At 41.5% G+C, this 16,399-nt stretch overlaps 1 protein-coding gene across 2 annotated transcripts in view; it reads left to right on the top strand.

Moving 5' to 3' along the window:
• kremen1 (kringle containing transmembrane protein 1) overlaps positions 1-16,399 on the top strand; it is a 59,332-nt gene that overhangs the window by 16,662 nt on the left and 26,271 nt on the right. For both annotated transcript variants that reach the window (XM_044196964.1, XM_044196963.1), the window contains exons 2-3: positions 5,741-5,903; positions 16,106-16,197. In XM_044196964.1, the coding sequence (XP_044052899.1) occupies positions 5,741-5,903; positions 16,106-16,197 (255 nt within the window). The remainder of the gene's footprint in view (positions 1-5,740; positions 5,904-16,105; positions 16,198-16,399) is intronic.

Raw genomic sequence — 16,399 nt, 5'->3', positions numbered from 1 at the left:
CTTCAGTCTCAATGCTCTGCTCTAATTTGCAGTTTGGTTTAATTTAGGATAGATCGATCCCAGATGCACTAATTGTTCACCTTTGAAAACTCTGAACCGAACACCCTCAGCCCATCTCTGCTTCCCTGTCCTGCCCTCACTTAAAGTCCCTGCTTTCTCCTGGCTGCACAAGTTTTGTTTACTCTGGTGTCAGAGTTGTTTTAGGGCAGGTTCAGTGGCATGTGTTGAGTATGCGGTAGATTTCCCTTCTATTTGTTTAACCCTGTAACCCCTGTCTTCTTCTTGTATGGAGAGGTGTGTGATTGTGTGGATGTGTGTGTGCGTGTGTTAGTGTGTGAGAAATTATGGAAAACAAGGACAGCGTTGGAGGTGAAGAAGCTTTTAATCATGTTTGGAAATAGGGCCTCTTTTTTGGCAGATGTTGATTATGACTTGAGGAAACAGTAAGGAGGTGCCAGAGGAAGGTAATTGAACGCGACACCTCATCCGCCCTCATGTCAGGGTGGCTGGCGGGTCCCTGATGTTGACATTTTGCCAGCGGATTTTTTCCCCAGGGTTTCAGCAAGCCCCTGAAAGTCCTTTACGTCATTGTCAGAGTCTGCAGCCCATCAGTCACTCCCTGAACGTCTGCCAAGCAAAACTCAAAATCGTCCCACCTCGTTCCATCCTTGTCCACTCAGAGTCAAAACTACCCTTGATCCATCTGTGCTGTGTTTTGTCAGATATCATCCCGGCTGGAAAGTCCTACAAGGTGGATATTTTATCTGCTTTGGTATGTCTGCTAATTGATTTTTCAAAATTGCTCAAGACATAACACTTAAGGGCCAGAGAGCTTGTGGCAAAAAAAACTTTCAAGAGTCCTGTTTTTGCGACAAGCAACTTCAAACAGAGGGTTTTTTGGCACTGCGTTCAGTCCACCACTGGCTCCAACAGATTAGACTCTTTCCATTACGGAGCTAAATAATAGAGGCCGCTCTAGAAAGAGATGGGGCCATGTTTTATAGGTGCTACACAGCGACTTTGGCAGGGAGTCCTGTGGGTCTGTGGCTACTGTGGTAGTGAACTCAGGAGGTGGTGCAGTGGAGGGTTTTTGCAGGAAGAATGGTGGTGATGAAGGCTATTTTGGGACCGAATGAGGTCTTGGTTTATGGCCTGGTTATCTGGGGCTACAACCTATGACAAAAGCATGAAATGAAAAGAAGGACTGTAAAATCCCATTGAGAAGTCATTGTCTGCAGATTTAACTATTTAGAGGCATCTGTTCTCATCACTTGGGAGGAGTTTTTTGCACTTTCATTGACATTTTCGCATGATGGGTCTTTTAAAAAACCTCTTACAGGAGAGGAAAGATCAGAGAAGCAGGGAGGCGAGGTGTGGTCCATTAACTGCAGAGTCCCTCCCGCCCCTCTGAGAGATCACTGACTTCTCCTCGGTAACACCGGACTTCATTAAAAGGGCCTCACTGAATCTGTGACTATCTGTGAAACCTGGATAATAAATGTGAAGCAGTCTGATGTGGTTTTGATGTGGAAATAGATGCTGCTGGGGAAAAGGGGAACCAGACTTGTGTTGCAGCCAGCTGCGTCCCCCCAGAAAAGAAATCTGTAACCCGCTACATCTGGCCTGGTTTGGCCTGTCCCTGGCCTCTGTTCTTACTACACTGACATTAATGAGCCCCACAACAGTAATGGCTACCAGGACACAGTAAAGGTGAAACATATTGTTGCAACTCATGTATTAATAATCTGCCATTTCTGTCACCGTTGTTTGTAGACTTTGGAAGGTCTCTAAAACCTAATATGTACTCAGTGTGCAGCCTGCAGTTTTTGGTCGTGTTAGTGCCTGTACAAATGAGTTTTTTGTGCATAATACTGTAAATGCATGTTTCTATCATAGACTCATTCTGTGTAATTTTATTATAGTGGAAATATTGCTCATGCACTAAGCCGGTTTTGCTGTCCCTTGAAGCATATAATAAAGATGGAAGGAAGCTCTTTATGTCAGCCCTCTGTGAGGAAGCAGTCGTCTGTAATTATCTCTGCTTTTCATCCCTCGTAGAAAACACAACAAATAAGTGCTCTTGTGTGACCTGGCAACACATTTCAGAGAAATCATTTGTTTGTAAGCTTGTTTGTTTGTGTTCTTGAGATCACATGACCAAAGCCCCATACTCTTTTCTCTCTCTCTCTTCCCCCCTTCTTTTCTCGGAGCATCAAGTGCATTTGAAGTTGCAATGTGGAAGTCATTAGCCACAAATCCCAACAAATATAATAACAGGGCGATTAGCTCTTTCTCAGCGATCCTCTGCTGTTTTTCTTTTTTTCCTCTCTCGTTGCCGGGGTGGTGCAGTATTCTGTGAGCGCAGGGCTTGGTCAAGGGCGAGTCTTCCTCTTCCCTTTCCCGGACTTTTTCTATTTGTAGATCTGCATGTATTTTATAGGAGCCCCCCCCCTTCTCTCCATCTTTCATGCGGTGGTGGTTCTGTTTTCCATCACGGCATATGATGAAACCACAAGAAAGCCCAGGCCCATGTGACGAGAGCGCAACAGTTGCTTGGTGACAAGGAAAGGGGTGCGAGGCAGGGGCTGGGTGTGTTCGGGGGGGAGTGGGCCTGAAGTGCTGACGGTCCAATCAACAAATGAGCTCTTCATTTCCTCTAGGACAAGGATAAAATGCTCATATCCACACCGCTCCAACGTAAAATTGGCCCTTTCTCTTTAGCTTGATAGATGTGTGGCCATCCGTAGGGCTCTTAAATGGACCATTCATCTTTACGATGGCCTCACTTATCTCTGAGTCCTTGCAGATCTGCTACTTCCCATTCCCACCACAAGCAAATGGTGCCTTGAAACCACATGGAACACCCCCCATCTCCCTCCCGGTGGCAAAACGCTGCCATATTTACCATCTCGTCCTGGAAAGCTAACTTGGCCGCAGCAGGGCGAAATGATTGCCAGCAGCAGCTCGTTCCAAGCGGACCATGTGCAGACAAGCTCTCCTTCATCCTGAAACTCCAGAGTAAAGTTTCCTAAAGGAGGAGAGTTGAGGAGACATTTACAAAGTCATTTGGCTCTTTCTTTTTGATACAGTGCATTGAGCAGCGCTGCATGCAGCCAAGTTCAGTCATTTTAATACCCGCTCTTTTCAAGGAGAAGATATTTGAAGGACGTGAGCTCATTTGGGATGCAGTCGGCTGCCCTGTCCCTGCCTGATGTTATCCTCTCTGACTGGGGCAGTAACAGTCGTGATTGCTTTTGGGGAGCAGTGACTCATGATTGTGCTTATGCTGCTGCCAAACTCTCAATAGCAGTGTTTCCTTCCCTACTGTTGCAGTGGCTGCCGGCAGCCAGAAAAATGTAAATGCAATGAAATTTCATTATTTGATTGATTTGAGTCTTCCCAAAGTATATATCATATTATACAATTCATATCCAAATACCATAATTCTTGAACTATACCAGCGCAGCTGACACTAATGTTGGTATCAGAACACCCCCTTATCTCCAAAGGCTTCTACAGGTTAAACACTGCTCCATGCTGATCATCTGCATCCTTTGCACATGCAGCAATTGATACCTTCCAAATGTGCATTATTAAGATGCCTCGCCTGTCCTCTGGGCGTCAGCCCGACGATAACTTTGTTTCCTCCACCCCTCTCATCGCTCCCTCGTGTAAGGGTAGCAAGAGCATGACCCCTGTTGTAACACCATTAAGCTGTTTTTCTAATTTTATGGAGTCGTGTTCTGCCTCAGTCACTCTCAAGTGGATTTACGATCTGGTGGTTGATATCCTTGCATGCCGAGGCAGTATTAATTTGCTAAGAGAGAGGGAAACCATTTACAGACAATAGAGTGGCATCATAATTGCAGGAACCTGACACCCTGCAGCTCCTTGCTGCTGTTGAACTCCTATCAGCCAGATGATGGATGGCTGATAAGCTTGACTCAACAACACATTCGAAACAACTTTAATTAAAAGCAACTTTGGCTAACACACTGAGAACAGCCCGGGCCTCTGATTTACTCTAAAATTAAGTGTTAGCAGTACTTTTGTGGTGAATGCAAGAGGCTGGAATGCGTGTTTGCGTGCAAGCTAACTGCTGTAAATATTGCAAAGCATGGTAGAAAGTATGGGAAGCTAATTGCTAAACAGATGAACTTTCACAACATTTATTTCTTGTTTACAATACAACACTTTCTAAGCATCTTCTAATAGAATCAACACACAGATGTTTAATTTGAGAGTTTATTGATCCCCACAAATAAAAAAAATGAACCTTTTTATGTCTTTTAATTATCATTATTGATGCCACCTGCCTCCTCTAGACCTGTTAAACAGCATTTAGAGGTTGCCATCTAAGGATGGACCTGGCAACAGACTACAGAAGTTGCATTACAAGGCTGTGAGGCTAAGGGATCCCCAAAGAAATGTTTGTCTGTATATAGCTGAAAGGGAATGACAAAAAAGGCAAAAGCAGCAGAGGAGCATAGAGTAGAGGATGGTGAGAGAGGAGAACAGACGATAAGATACAAGAGAGGGAGAGGAAGTTGAAAAACCTTGCACTCAAAAGAGAATGGGAGAGAGTCCTGGAGCACAGCTGGCTCACCAAGGGGTATAATGACTGTCATATTGCAATGCATTAGCTCATACTCAGCCCAGACAGCTTGACTTGATGAAAGGAGCCGGTCATTGGCTAACCGCGTACATAGCAACAAGACCCCATGGAGACGAGCCAAACAAGCGAATATTGTTTTTTTTCTTATTAATGTTTGATTGACAGTCATGATGTGAAATTGATGTAATACTTCCATGTGCTCTTGCTTGACATTTTGAAAAGCAGAAAAGTTAACACTAGAAAGTGTTATTTGTACATGTTTTAAGAATGGAAAATGCATATACTGAACTTCAAATCGTTGCCCTTGTGGCATCGTTTGCATCTACTCTTTGTATTTTAATGTCATATGTAGAGAGTGAAAAACCTGTTTTTATCCCCACTGGTTACACTGAAGGGTATTCTGCTCTGTCAACAGTCGTAGCAATTATGAGCAACTGCAGTATGAGTAATCATAACAGTCACGTAATAAATTAATATTTTTCATCATAATGCAATCAAAAGAGGAAATCAGTTGTAGCTGTTAAAACTCTTGACGGGAGCCCCCCTGAGGCTCAGAGCGATGAGCGGTGATGGCTCATCATGCTCCCATCAGCCATTGTTTATTTAAATTCCCTCATTCAGGGAAGAAAAGCCTTCCACCAACCATTGTTTTGCCTTGGGAACCCAGCTCTCTCTCTTTCTCACTCCCTCTCTCTGACTTGGCCATATGGTTGTCATACACTTCCTGGAAATTCAAGCCATGTTTGCTTTTGTTGTATATCTGTGGGGTATTTTTTTCTATGCTTCTGCGCTGACATTAATTGAAACAATATTGTGATTGATCTTGCTTTAACATGTTGGGCTGGAGCTGAAATGAATTGCGCCTGGGCAAAGAATACAATTATTCCAAACCTCGTCGTATATCGTCTATGATCATTCCAAACACATTAAAACATTTTAATAGCATGAGAGTTTTTCACTGAATCCAGATTCTCAATAAAGCAGGTCACATATGTGGCTGCCTTTTACATGCCTCTTTAAAAGCTCTGGCCAAGCTTTTGATTTCCATCTTAATAGACGTCTAATCCCGTATTGCAGACACCAGTAAATTTTCTCACTTTCTTCATCTAATTTATCTCTTTTCAGAGTGTTACACTGCCAATGGAGAGGACTACAGGGGCTTCCAGAACCAGACCAGCCTGCATGGTGGTAAACCCTGCCTCTTCTGGAATGAGACCTTCCAGCACCCTTACAACACCCTCAAATACCCCAATGGAGAGGGTGGTTTGGGCAGACACAACTACTGCAGGTGAGTCCCTTTTCTTGATCTGGAAGTTTACTGATAGTGTAACCCACAGTACGGGATTTCTTATTAAAAATGATACAAGTAAACAAACCAACTGTTTGTTATAATATGGTTACAACCCAAGGGTTATTATAGTAGTTTATGGGATTGAGTATTGGAACACAGGGTTGGGGTATAGGACAAAAACATTGTCTCTAGGTGAAAGGTTAAATCAAGGGCAGATTGACTTTTTATGGCCATATTAAATCACCTAAATAAGTTCTGCCTCATCAGCGGCTATTAACATTATGCAAATAATTAACCTTTAGGACAGAGGTTCCCAATCTTTTTGGCTTGTGACTCCTTAATGCAAAGTGGTGGCAACTTTCTGGAGGTCTCTGATTCATCTTGTGATCCCATAAAGGAATTTTCTTTTTCCTTTCTGGGATTATTTTGGGAAATATGCTTATTTGCTTTCTTGCAGAGTTAGATGAGAAGATTAATACCACTCTCATGTGTGTTTGCTAAATATGAAGCTACTGCCAGCAGCTGGCTAACTTAGCTTAGCACATAGACTGGAAACAGGGGTAAACAGCTAGCCTAGCTCTGTCCAAAGGTAACAAAAGACACCTACCAGAACCTCTAAAGCTCACTAATTAACAGATTTGTGTAATTCATACAAAAACCGAAGTGTTCGGGACCAGTAACTTCCTGGAGGCTCAGCTGGTTGCTGGACAACCAGAATCAGAATCAGAAGTACAATGACGAATAAGCGTATTTACCAATGTTAAACTTTTCCTTTAAAATGTACTGACCCTTAGGTTGGGAACCACTGCTCTAAAACTTGTGTGCAGTAGTTGCAATAGAACTGCCAATATGGTGCTTAATTTACAGAAAGCCTGTGAATATCCTACACTGCATAAAACAACTCACCCCCAGCACTCCACTGTGTCACACCATTACATGACTATGTGTTCTGTTTAAATGCTTTGTAATCCAGTGGCAAACTGCAGTTTAGTAGACGTGACATACATACGAACATATGGAGCTCACCAGTTAAGGGAGTGATGGAGACCAACAGTAAAGATGTGCCCTGTTGAAACCTTTTGGAAATGTCAGTGATAACATTTAAAATGCATCATCAGATTACTTTTCCTCGAAGGTGACACTCATCTCAAAGAGTTACAAGTAGCATTTTAAACATCTGTTGTTTATTATCAAGTGATTAATCCTGCTGTCACTCCAGGTTTTTAATTATTATTTTATTTTTAATTAATTTAGTTTATTCTTTAAAGGTCCAGTGTGTAACATTTAGGAGGAGCTAGTGGCATTAGTGTATAATCACCTGAAAATAAGAATAGTTTTCGTTACCTTAGAATAAGCCGTTTATATTTACATAGGGAGCGGGTCCCCTTCCATGGAGGTCGCCATTTTGCACCGTCATGTTTTTACAGTAGCCCAGAACGGACAAACCAATCACTGGCTCTAGATTGGGCCTTTCACGTTTTTCGCGAGTTTCGCAGACATTTGTAGTTTCTCCTGCACGCTTGGAACGGGAGGGTGAGATGAGCGGTATTCAAATGCTTGCAAACTGCAATTTCACCACTAGATGCCACTAAATCCTACATACTGGACCTTTAAGCTTTTCACTCATTTCACCACCCAGCATTTCGAGTATAGTAAGTTTAAGCTCTTTCTGTACTGGAAGAATAACATTGTAAAGTAATCTCCTTTTGTGTTGGAAATCCGGCAGATTTACCACAAAATCCAGTGGCTCACAGTGTAAGGCTGCCAGTCTTTTGGCAGTTATCTTGTTTGTTTATGATAATTAGAATTTGTTATTGATGTCAAAATGCTTTGAGTAGCACCTGTAAAAATCATCTTTCTAAGTCAGACTGATACTGATGTTTGATAGAGCTTTGAACTTCCTAGATAAAGCATTTGACTCTCTTAATAATTTAGAACCAGGTTGTTGGTGTTTTGCAAAGGGTCTGAGCACAGGGGACCTGCTCAGACATTCACCCCTGAATATTTTATTGGTGGTAACCAAACAGAACATTTAGCCTTGTCATCACAAGGATGCAAACACACTTGAAGAGTGTGTGTAAGCAAATCTCCATCCCTTATCCCTGGAATGTGAAGGGACACGGTGGCTTTGGGTGTCTAGAAAACCCTTTCTATCTGTCAGTCGCACTCCAAGTGCGACTGTCAGCATTGTATGCACGACTGTCAAACTTGTGTATTTGCAGGGAGCCACACTCTTTTGTGAGTCAGTTCAAATTCACTGAGACATCCAGAACAGTGGCTTGGCCCAGATCGCCAAACCATAAGAAACAGAACACCCCAGTCCAAAGCCTCTGAAACATTTCTCTAAGTCATGGTTCTAAACTCATAACGCAGCAATGCTTTGAAGTGGCACTAGACAGATTTGTTTTTACTTGAACTAGATGGGAATTCAGAAGATTTATGAATAGGATACATGCAGAGGATCGAGGAAGGCTTTCCTTGCACATTAGGAGTGTATTATGTCCAACAAGCGATTCAAAATGGACATCTTCATTGTTTGGATTTTGTTGTTTTCTTGGCCACCGATGCAGTTAGCAGATTTTCCAACTCACTGACAGCTCATAGCTTTGTTTCTTCCTGACAGAGGGATTTCTTTCACTTAGGGCTGTAGCTACAGCTACTCTCAGTCTCTCTCAGACACCCTCCTTGTAAAGAGTCAGCCATCAGCAGTGCAATGGGGACCAACGTGGCCACTTCATTGTGAAAAGATGACGGATGGTATTTATGGCATGTCTGCACAAGGTCAAGTATTTGTGCATGCACCCACCCACCCACGTGTGTGTGTGTGTGTGTGTGTGTGTTGTTGCGTGCATGCAGAGGAGCGAGTTATCCCACCACAAGGAAAGATGTGTAATGTTTGATTTGTTTGATCACAGAAAGTTGGCTTGTGAGATGTCTTGGACATTGTTGCTCAATTTGGATTGCAAATCTCCTTATTTACATGAAGTGCAACTTGCAATTCAAATTCTGTTCCCCATATTTCTTTAATCCCCTACAACCTTCAAACTCTTTCTAATCTCCCTACCCTAACTCTGTCTGTCTTTCATCTGAGGCTTAAATTTTTGCAGACGTTTCTGGCTAGAACTCCACAATAGGTGGTAATTCTTAGACAAAAGGAGGATTTTTGATTTTTGGCATGTCTGACCCCGAGGCCAATTGTGGTTTTATGAGATGAGAGCTGAGGCCAAGGCACAGGTGGATAATGCAAAGCCTGGAATCACTGCATGTCTTTAACACACGGCTCTAAGCATGTATCAGATGTTGAGAAGCAGAGAAGTAGCGGATTACAAACTCACTTCTCATCCCATCACTGGCGTTTTCCCGGTGGTGATTTAGTGGAGAGGGCACCACAGTGGTGCTGGAGAAAGAGCCCTAACAGCCCCACATTTTATCTTTATAGCCTGCTATAAAATACCCCAGTGAAAACAGGGAGAAACTGGGCAGAGGGGAAATGTCACATTGTTCCCCTGCAAAAAAGGAGCACAAAGCCTCAGGAAAAGGACAACAGCTCTCGTGTCTAAGCGTAGACTTAGCGAGGCTCATTTCAACAGTGAATATCACATTACTGATCATCAGCATGGTACAATTCAGAATTCATTTTATATCATGACGTAGAAGTAAATGATCTACTCTTAAGTCTGGTATTAAGCTTGGACGTTGCTTTGCAATAATTCCGCAATTTAACACTTAAACAAGATCCTTTTTGCACTTCTTAAGTACTCTTTTGACCTTTTCTGAATACTTCATAACATTCATCAGAAGAGCATCACACAAATCAAAGTCCTGTTTTATGTTCCGTTTATTGTTCCTTCCAATCTGTTCCTAAAGGCTGATATTGGACTCTCCCCCTGGCGCATTAGTATGAGGGTGTGAAGTGCATGACAGTTCATTGGGTGGTTGAATATCTTTGCCAGCCATTTCCTGGATATTTATATGCAGGTGTGTGCGTGCGTACTGTATAATTTATGAGTGTCCACAATGGCTTCTAATGCTTTTCCCTTACATAGATGGGATAATGGAAATGCCAGAGTGAATAGTGTTCCCCAAGTTGATTGTAATTGAATCTCCATGATGTCAGGTGCAAATCTGAGTTCAGGCAAACTGTCCACTGTTTGTATGACTATATTAAGATCCCAATGTGCTGCTTTATTAAATTGAAGAAGTTAATAGAAGTGTCCCGAAGATGTACTGTATGGCGTTAAAGCATCAGCCATCGACATTATAGTAATCTCAGAATCAGAGTAGGAACCAATTTCATGCAATAAAATATGCCCCTTATGTGTTTGTACGTTTGTTTTTGAAGGTTCACCCAAATTACAAACAATCATGTTTTCAAATTTGGTTTTTAGCCATGCAGATAGTTTTGGTTTTATTTGCCCAGGTTTTGAGATATCGCTTTTTGAGATTTGTTTCCCCATTCTGTATTCTCATTTCAAATTTTTCTTTAAACGTTATGCTCAGCGTCACTGAACATAGAGTCATGAGAGTTTGCCAGATAATTTAACATATAGATTTATGCTATGACTACCAGTTTTAATTATTTCAACTTTGTTTCTGAGAAATCATGTCAGTTTGGCATAGTGGACAGCTCAAGATACTACAATACCCATGAGCCTCAGCTGCTGTTGCTATGGAGAAGAAGCCAGTCAGAGTCCGTGAATTAGAGCAGAAGCAAATTCTGAAATTATTGAATTAATTCCAAATTGACCCAGAATCCAAAAGTAAATTGATTTAAGCTGCCGATTCTATTGTCAGTTTTCTCAAAAGCTAATCTTTAGCTCTCATCTGAGTTGTAGTTAACTTTTACCTTCAGGTTTTTATTTACACAGACTTGTACCTTCAACTCTTTCTCAAAGAACCACATATTTTCTTACACAGTCGTTAATCTTTTAAAATTATGGTTTAACCAGGAGAGTTTCATGCCAATTCAAGCCGTAGAAGTGCTCCAACTTTGAGTCACGTAACATTGTCTGTGGGAAAATGGGTTAGGGTTAGGGTCTTCAGGCGTTTCATTGGACTTACTTTCTGCTGAAGAAATAATTTAAAAGAAAACAGTTGAGAGTGAGGTCTGTAGATTGTCAAAGGTAACAGGGGTTGTTTTTCTGGAAAGTGCTCTAAGCACTACAAATGAAATTCCATTCATCTCCATTGTATTGTGGTAGAGGCAGAAATCTCAGAATCAGATATCTTAAATCCTGAGCAAATAAAACCAATATTATCTACGTGGCTGGATACCAATAGAGGTAGGTGAATAACGTCCTTTGTAATTTAGGTGAATCGATCCATTAAAGACATTCCTCAAGGAACATAGTGGTGTGTTTACCAGCCACATAGGACACAGTAACATCACGACCTTGTGTTTAGTACAAGTGCATTGTGAGAGGACAACAATAGACAGTAGACTATACATATCGCTCCACAACCAACAAGCCCTCTTCTTCAATACATGCATTCATGAAGCTCAGCAGCAGGCAGCAGTTTGCATGCTAAATCATCCAAGTCAATTAAAGAGTCTTCTCTCAGGCAGTAAATTGCAAGACTCTGATCTGCTGTTGACCTCAAATCACAATCCAGACAAGCCTCTGACCACCACTTTTCAATCTGCATTTTTCCTCTCTCCATTTCTACGAAATGAGGGGAGTGTAGCTTTCATCTTTTTTTATGCGTCTACTAGTTTAACTAAACAAAACGTTTCTCTAGAATCTTACTCAAAGTTTAACTTGTGAAAAATGAATGGAAATAGAAGTATATTATTTCCAGCATTTGCACACATAGTTTGATGTAAATGATGTTGAGATTTTTATATGTAGTTTCACAGTGCCAGGCATTTTAAAGATTATTATAAATTTTCTGACTAAGGTATGTGGAAAATGGTTATTAAAGGCAACCTTTCGAACAGCCGCCAGCCAAGAACAGCTGTTTTTCTCTGTGTACAGATGTAAGCCCCTCTTGCCTTCAAATGCAGGACCGGAGAGCCTGTGAGGCAAAACGCAGTGTGGCTATAATTGGCTCTGTACCGAAGTGTGTGGCTCACAGCGTAATTGTGCCAATTAAGTGTCCAAGCATCTTCTGTGATCTACCTCTGGGTATGGGAGTGTTTCAACAAGCTCTTCTACTCAGAGCCAAGCGGGCCATCTCTGACGCACATGGATGTGAATGCAACCCCCCCTAAAAAAAACCCTAAACACACACACACACACAGATACACACACATATATACACACTGGCAGCAACTTTTATCAGAGTGTCTCCATGAGGACCGGGTTAAATGAATGCTGCCGGGTTAAACTAATAGATTTCCGTCCATCGAGGTCTGCTCTTATCTGCACAGTGGCACCACGGCTAATCTGAGACTGTCTGCTTTCCAACTTCTGTTCCACCCTCCCTTCCCTAACTCACACACACACACACACACACACACATACAAACACAGACACATCTATTCACCTTAGCCCTGTGGATGAAGTTCCCATGCTTCTGCTAAAAGGGTGTGTACAGGTGTGTGTGTGTGTGTGTGTGTGTGTGAAAGAGTGGGATGAAAGACTATTTGGGGACCAGGGGTTTGGGAGAGAGAGCTTGAAGGGACACACCACATCATTTACTGATCAAAAATGCCAGTGGGTCAGACATGGGATGGGAGGTCTAATGAGGATGTTTTTAAAGCTGACGGTTGTAATTATTATTGATGGTTGTTCATGTCCGCCTCCTTTGGGGGTGATTAAGAAAGTGCAGTAAATTACATAAGTGGCTATAGATGAACTCTTGGGAGTCTTATTTCAAATAGGGCTATCACGCATTGACAGACATGAAAAAGAGAAGGGGAGAGAGAAATAGAGAAAGGGGATGTAATCCAATGTTTTGATGGTTGGACCCAGTTTTTGCCCTTTTCGTTTGAGCGGTAGCCTCAGGCTAAACAAAGAGGTGTCTGCCTCCAATCTGGGTGGAGCAACAAACAGATCTGGGCTTATGATACGGTGTCGAAACTTACTGGAAAACAAGGCTTGTTTCCTGTGAACATGGGAAAATTTCAGGTTGAGAGAAGTTCTCGGATGTTTTGATGGCAGAATGGTAGCATAAAGAATAAATAAAAATGTGACTAGATGAACTCTTTCTTCACACATTCCTGTTGCCAAAAAATTGAGCGATAACTGTTTGCCAGATATTGAGAGTGAAAAGCTTTGAGGCACTTAAACTTGAGTTCAACCCAAAAAAGCCTTTACAACGACATCTTTGTCAATACCTCATTCTGAGTGTGAAAAGAGAGGAGGAAACTCGGGATAGTGTTTTTGATAGGGGAAGAAAAGAAATGGAAACGCCCTTCACAACTTTGCTCACAAAAGGCGAAACGGGATAGTACAGCACCCCAGGGCTTTTTCAAGATGCTACAATGAGGTGTGTCAAAAGAGAAGAGAAAAGGTCTCCGGCAATTACAGTCAGGTATGAAAAAAAATATCAATGTCATCTTAGAAGACTTTTTTAGTTGATAGGGTGTGTATTTTTACATTTCACAGTAATCCTGAAATAGAGCTTAAAGAGCTGAAACAGCACCAAGATGAGCTCCAACTGCATGCTAGCTGCTTTGATTTGATTTATCTGCACTTTAGAAGTTGCCATGAGCGTCATGATTTAGTTGCACGATCCCCCTGGAGATTTGGAGCCTGCACAAAGCTTTTAGGTATTTCTATCTTCAATCCCAATTCTCATCGCTTTTGTAAGTGAAACTGAAAAGCAAAAGCACCAAGGGGCCTGTCAGCCTTATTATGATGGGTTAAAAGTGCCTTGATGAGGTTCAAAAGAGGCCTCAGACAAAAGCATTGCCCCATCACCCATCTCTTTTTTCAGGTCTGTGTCTGGCCCAGAACAAAGAGCCTTCCCCCTGACCTCCAACCTACTCCACCCATCAAAGACCTATTGGTTTGGCCCTTGACTGACATGCATGGTCAAGCCTCCCGAGCGCAGAGGAAGAGGCTAAACTAACAAGCTCCAAGGGGTGCTACTATGATTGACACAGTCAAGATAATCTCCCTCTGTAACATTGAGTATTGAGCCCTCTGCAGCGGGGTTTTCAGTCGATAGCCTGTCCTGTGTTGTTGTTTTGCCCTCATATCCCTTCTTCTCTTCCTTTCCCCTCTTTACCTTTATCTACCTTCTCTCTCTCGTTTCATCCCTTATCACGCCCCCACCACAACTCTGCCACACTCAGACAAATCTGAAAATTCAGTTTATTTGTGAAAATGACATGCATCCACCTGAAAATGTGACCCACGTGAATCATGCAGATTCAGATCCGTAAAAAAATATTTTATGGTCGCACTAGCTTCTCTGTCCTGTCCTCTGCGACCGAGGACGGGGCTCAGGTGAAGTGAAGGTAACATTTAGAAAAAGTTGAAAAGCGATTTTTCACCTGCTTAGTCCGTAGTTGTTGTTGTTACAACCACATTGCGTTTATTAAGCTAATAGCTAATTGTTATGAACACGCTAAACTGAAAGCTATCTGTATGTAGCATAACCTTGTTTGCCACAAATCTTAAATGTGGCGAATTCTTTTAAACTTTGCCCCCCCCCCACAAACCAGCCCCTCCTCTCTCAACAAGCAATACCTGCAGCAGAAGGAGAAGGACAGGGGGGCCTTCAGTGCCAGTCCTTCCTCCTCCTGACTGATGTCTGTGTTCTTCATTCTTTCTAAACTTCACTCGGTATTTTGTTGTCAGGAATATTATTTTACTGACATTTTAGATTTGTTTCCAGTGAGAGATTATTGAGTGTATATAGTGACTTTACTGTTACTGTTGCTGCTCTAGAAACAATCTTTAATTATATTTAAAATATTAATCAATTCTAATCCTGTTCTGAATGTCTTCTTTAAAAAAAAAAAAGATAATTAAAAAACACCAATTCTTTAATAATGACAAAGAACCAGTAAGAGTATTGATAAAGAACCTAGCCGATAAGAGTATGGATAAGATTAAGATGGTTATGGTTTCACCCTGACTTTGGGAGGATCAGCAACTTGTAGATCAAATCTCTTTAATCACTTTAAGCCTCGTTTAACCAATGTTATTTTGTGATTATTATTTCAACTCACAAAACAGGACATCCCATTTACTTCATCAGTGAGCATATTTGTTTAACTTTTTTTCCTGCTAATGTGTAGAGTGTAATGTGCCTACAACCTGTGTGAAAAAAAGAATATATATATATAGCCTATATATATATATATATATATATATATATATATATATATATATATGTGTGTGTATTGTAATGATAAGTCTAAAATTTGGGGGGAAATGCTGTTTTTAGTCAAATAACATCAAATTTTCTTTCTTTAGTTTAAATATAGCCGATTTCATGAGTTTGTTGCTCTCACTTACATGTATTGTTTTGACAGCTGTTTCTGATGTCAGACAGCTGAACAAGCAAAAAAGAGTGATTCGATTTGCGGCTTATGCCTGTTAACAAATAGGGCTGCTACTAACAATTATTTTCATTGCCAATTAATCAGCCCATTATTTTCTCGATTAATCTATTAATCGCTTTGACTGTAAACTGTCAGACAGTAGTCGAAAATGCCTGTTATAATTTCCCTCAGCCTACGGTGACGTCTTGTTTTGTCCGTCAAACACCCAGATTCAGTTTACCATCATATCATCAGCATCATATCCTCACATTTGAGAAGCTGGAACCAGCAACTGTTTTGGATTTTTGCTTAAGAAATTACTAAAATTATTATTTGATCGTGAAATTAGTTGCCGATTCATTTTCTGTCAATCGACCGATCAGTTAATCGACTAATCGCTGCCGCTCTAATCACAAGGTTGTGTGAAACATCAACATAAATACAGGTTAACGCCTGTATTGTGTGTCTGGTTGTATTGAAATTCAAAATGAGTGATCACAGAGTGGGTAAGAAACGATGACCGTGGCAGAGCATATTTTTCCTAAAGCTCTGTCTTCCCTATCCTCACTAAAATGCAAGGCAGGTGTTTTTGGTTTTATCCACTCTGGTTGAAAGTTTTTGAAAAGCTCAGTTTTTGGGTGCGGAAAAAAACTCGGCTTATGTTTAACAGGAAGCTAAAAATAGAGAGAAAAAAATACATTATCAGATTTAACCAGCGTAGTGTGGTCATGGTCTAACCTTTACCCCTCCATGTCTGCAGGAATCCCGATGGGGACGTTCAGCCATGGTGCTACATTGCAGATCATGAAGACGGGATCTACTGGAGATACTGCGACATCCCTACATGCCAGAGTAAGAGATTATTGCCACTCCTTTATCTTTCTTTCTGTCTCTCTCGCTGCTCTGCCCTTCCATGCCCTCTGGGCCACATCATGGGCACAAGGGCCGGCCATTTTCATTGCTATGCTCATCTGCTCGCCTGCTATGAATAGCTTTTACAGACTCTATGACTTGTACGCAGCTATTATCATCTAAAAAATGCCTCTAATTGCCT

Source organism: Siniperca chuatsi, linkage group LG5 (assembly GCF_020085105.1).
Source record: "Siniperca chuatsi isolate FFG_IHB_CAS linkage group LG5, ASM2008510v1, whole genome shotgun sequence".
NCBI classification, from domain to species: Eukaryota; Metazoa; Chordata; class Actinopteri; order Centrarchiformes; family Sinipercidae; genus Siniperca; species Siniperca chuatsi.
The sequence above is the reverse complement of the archived record's forward strand: the minus strand, read 5'-3'. Positions and strand labels throughout refer to the sequence as shown.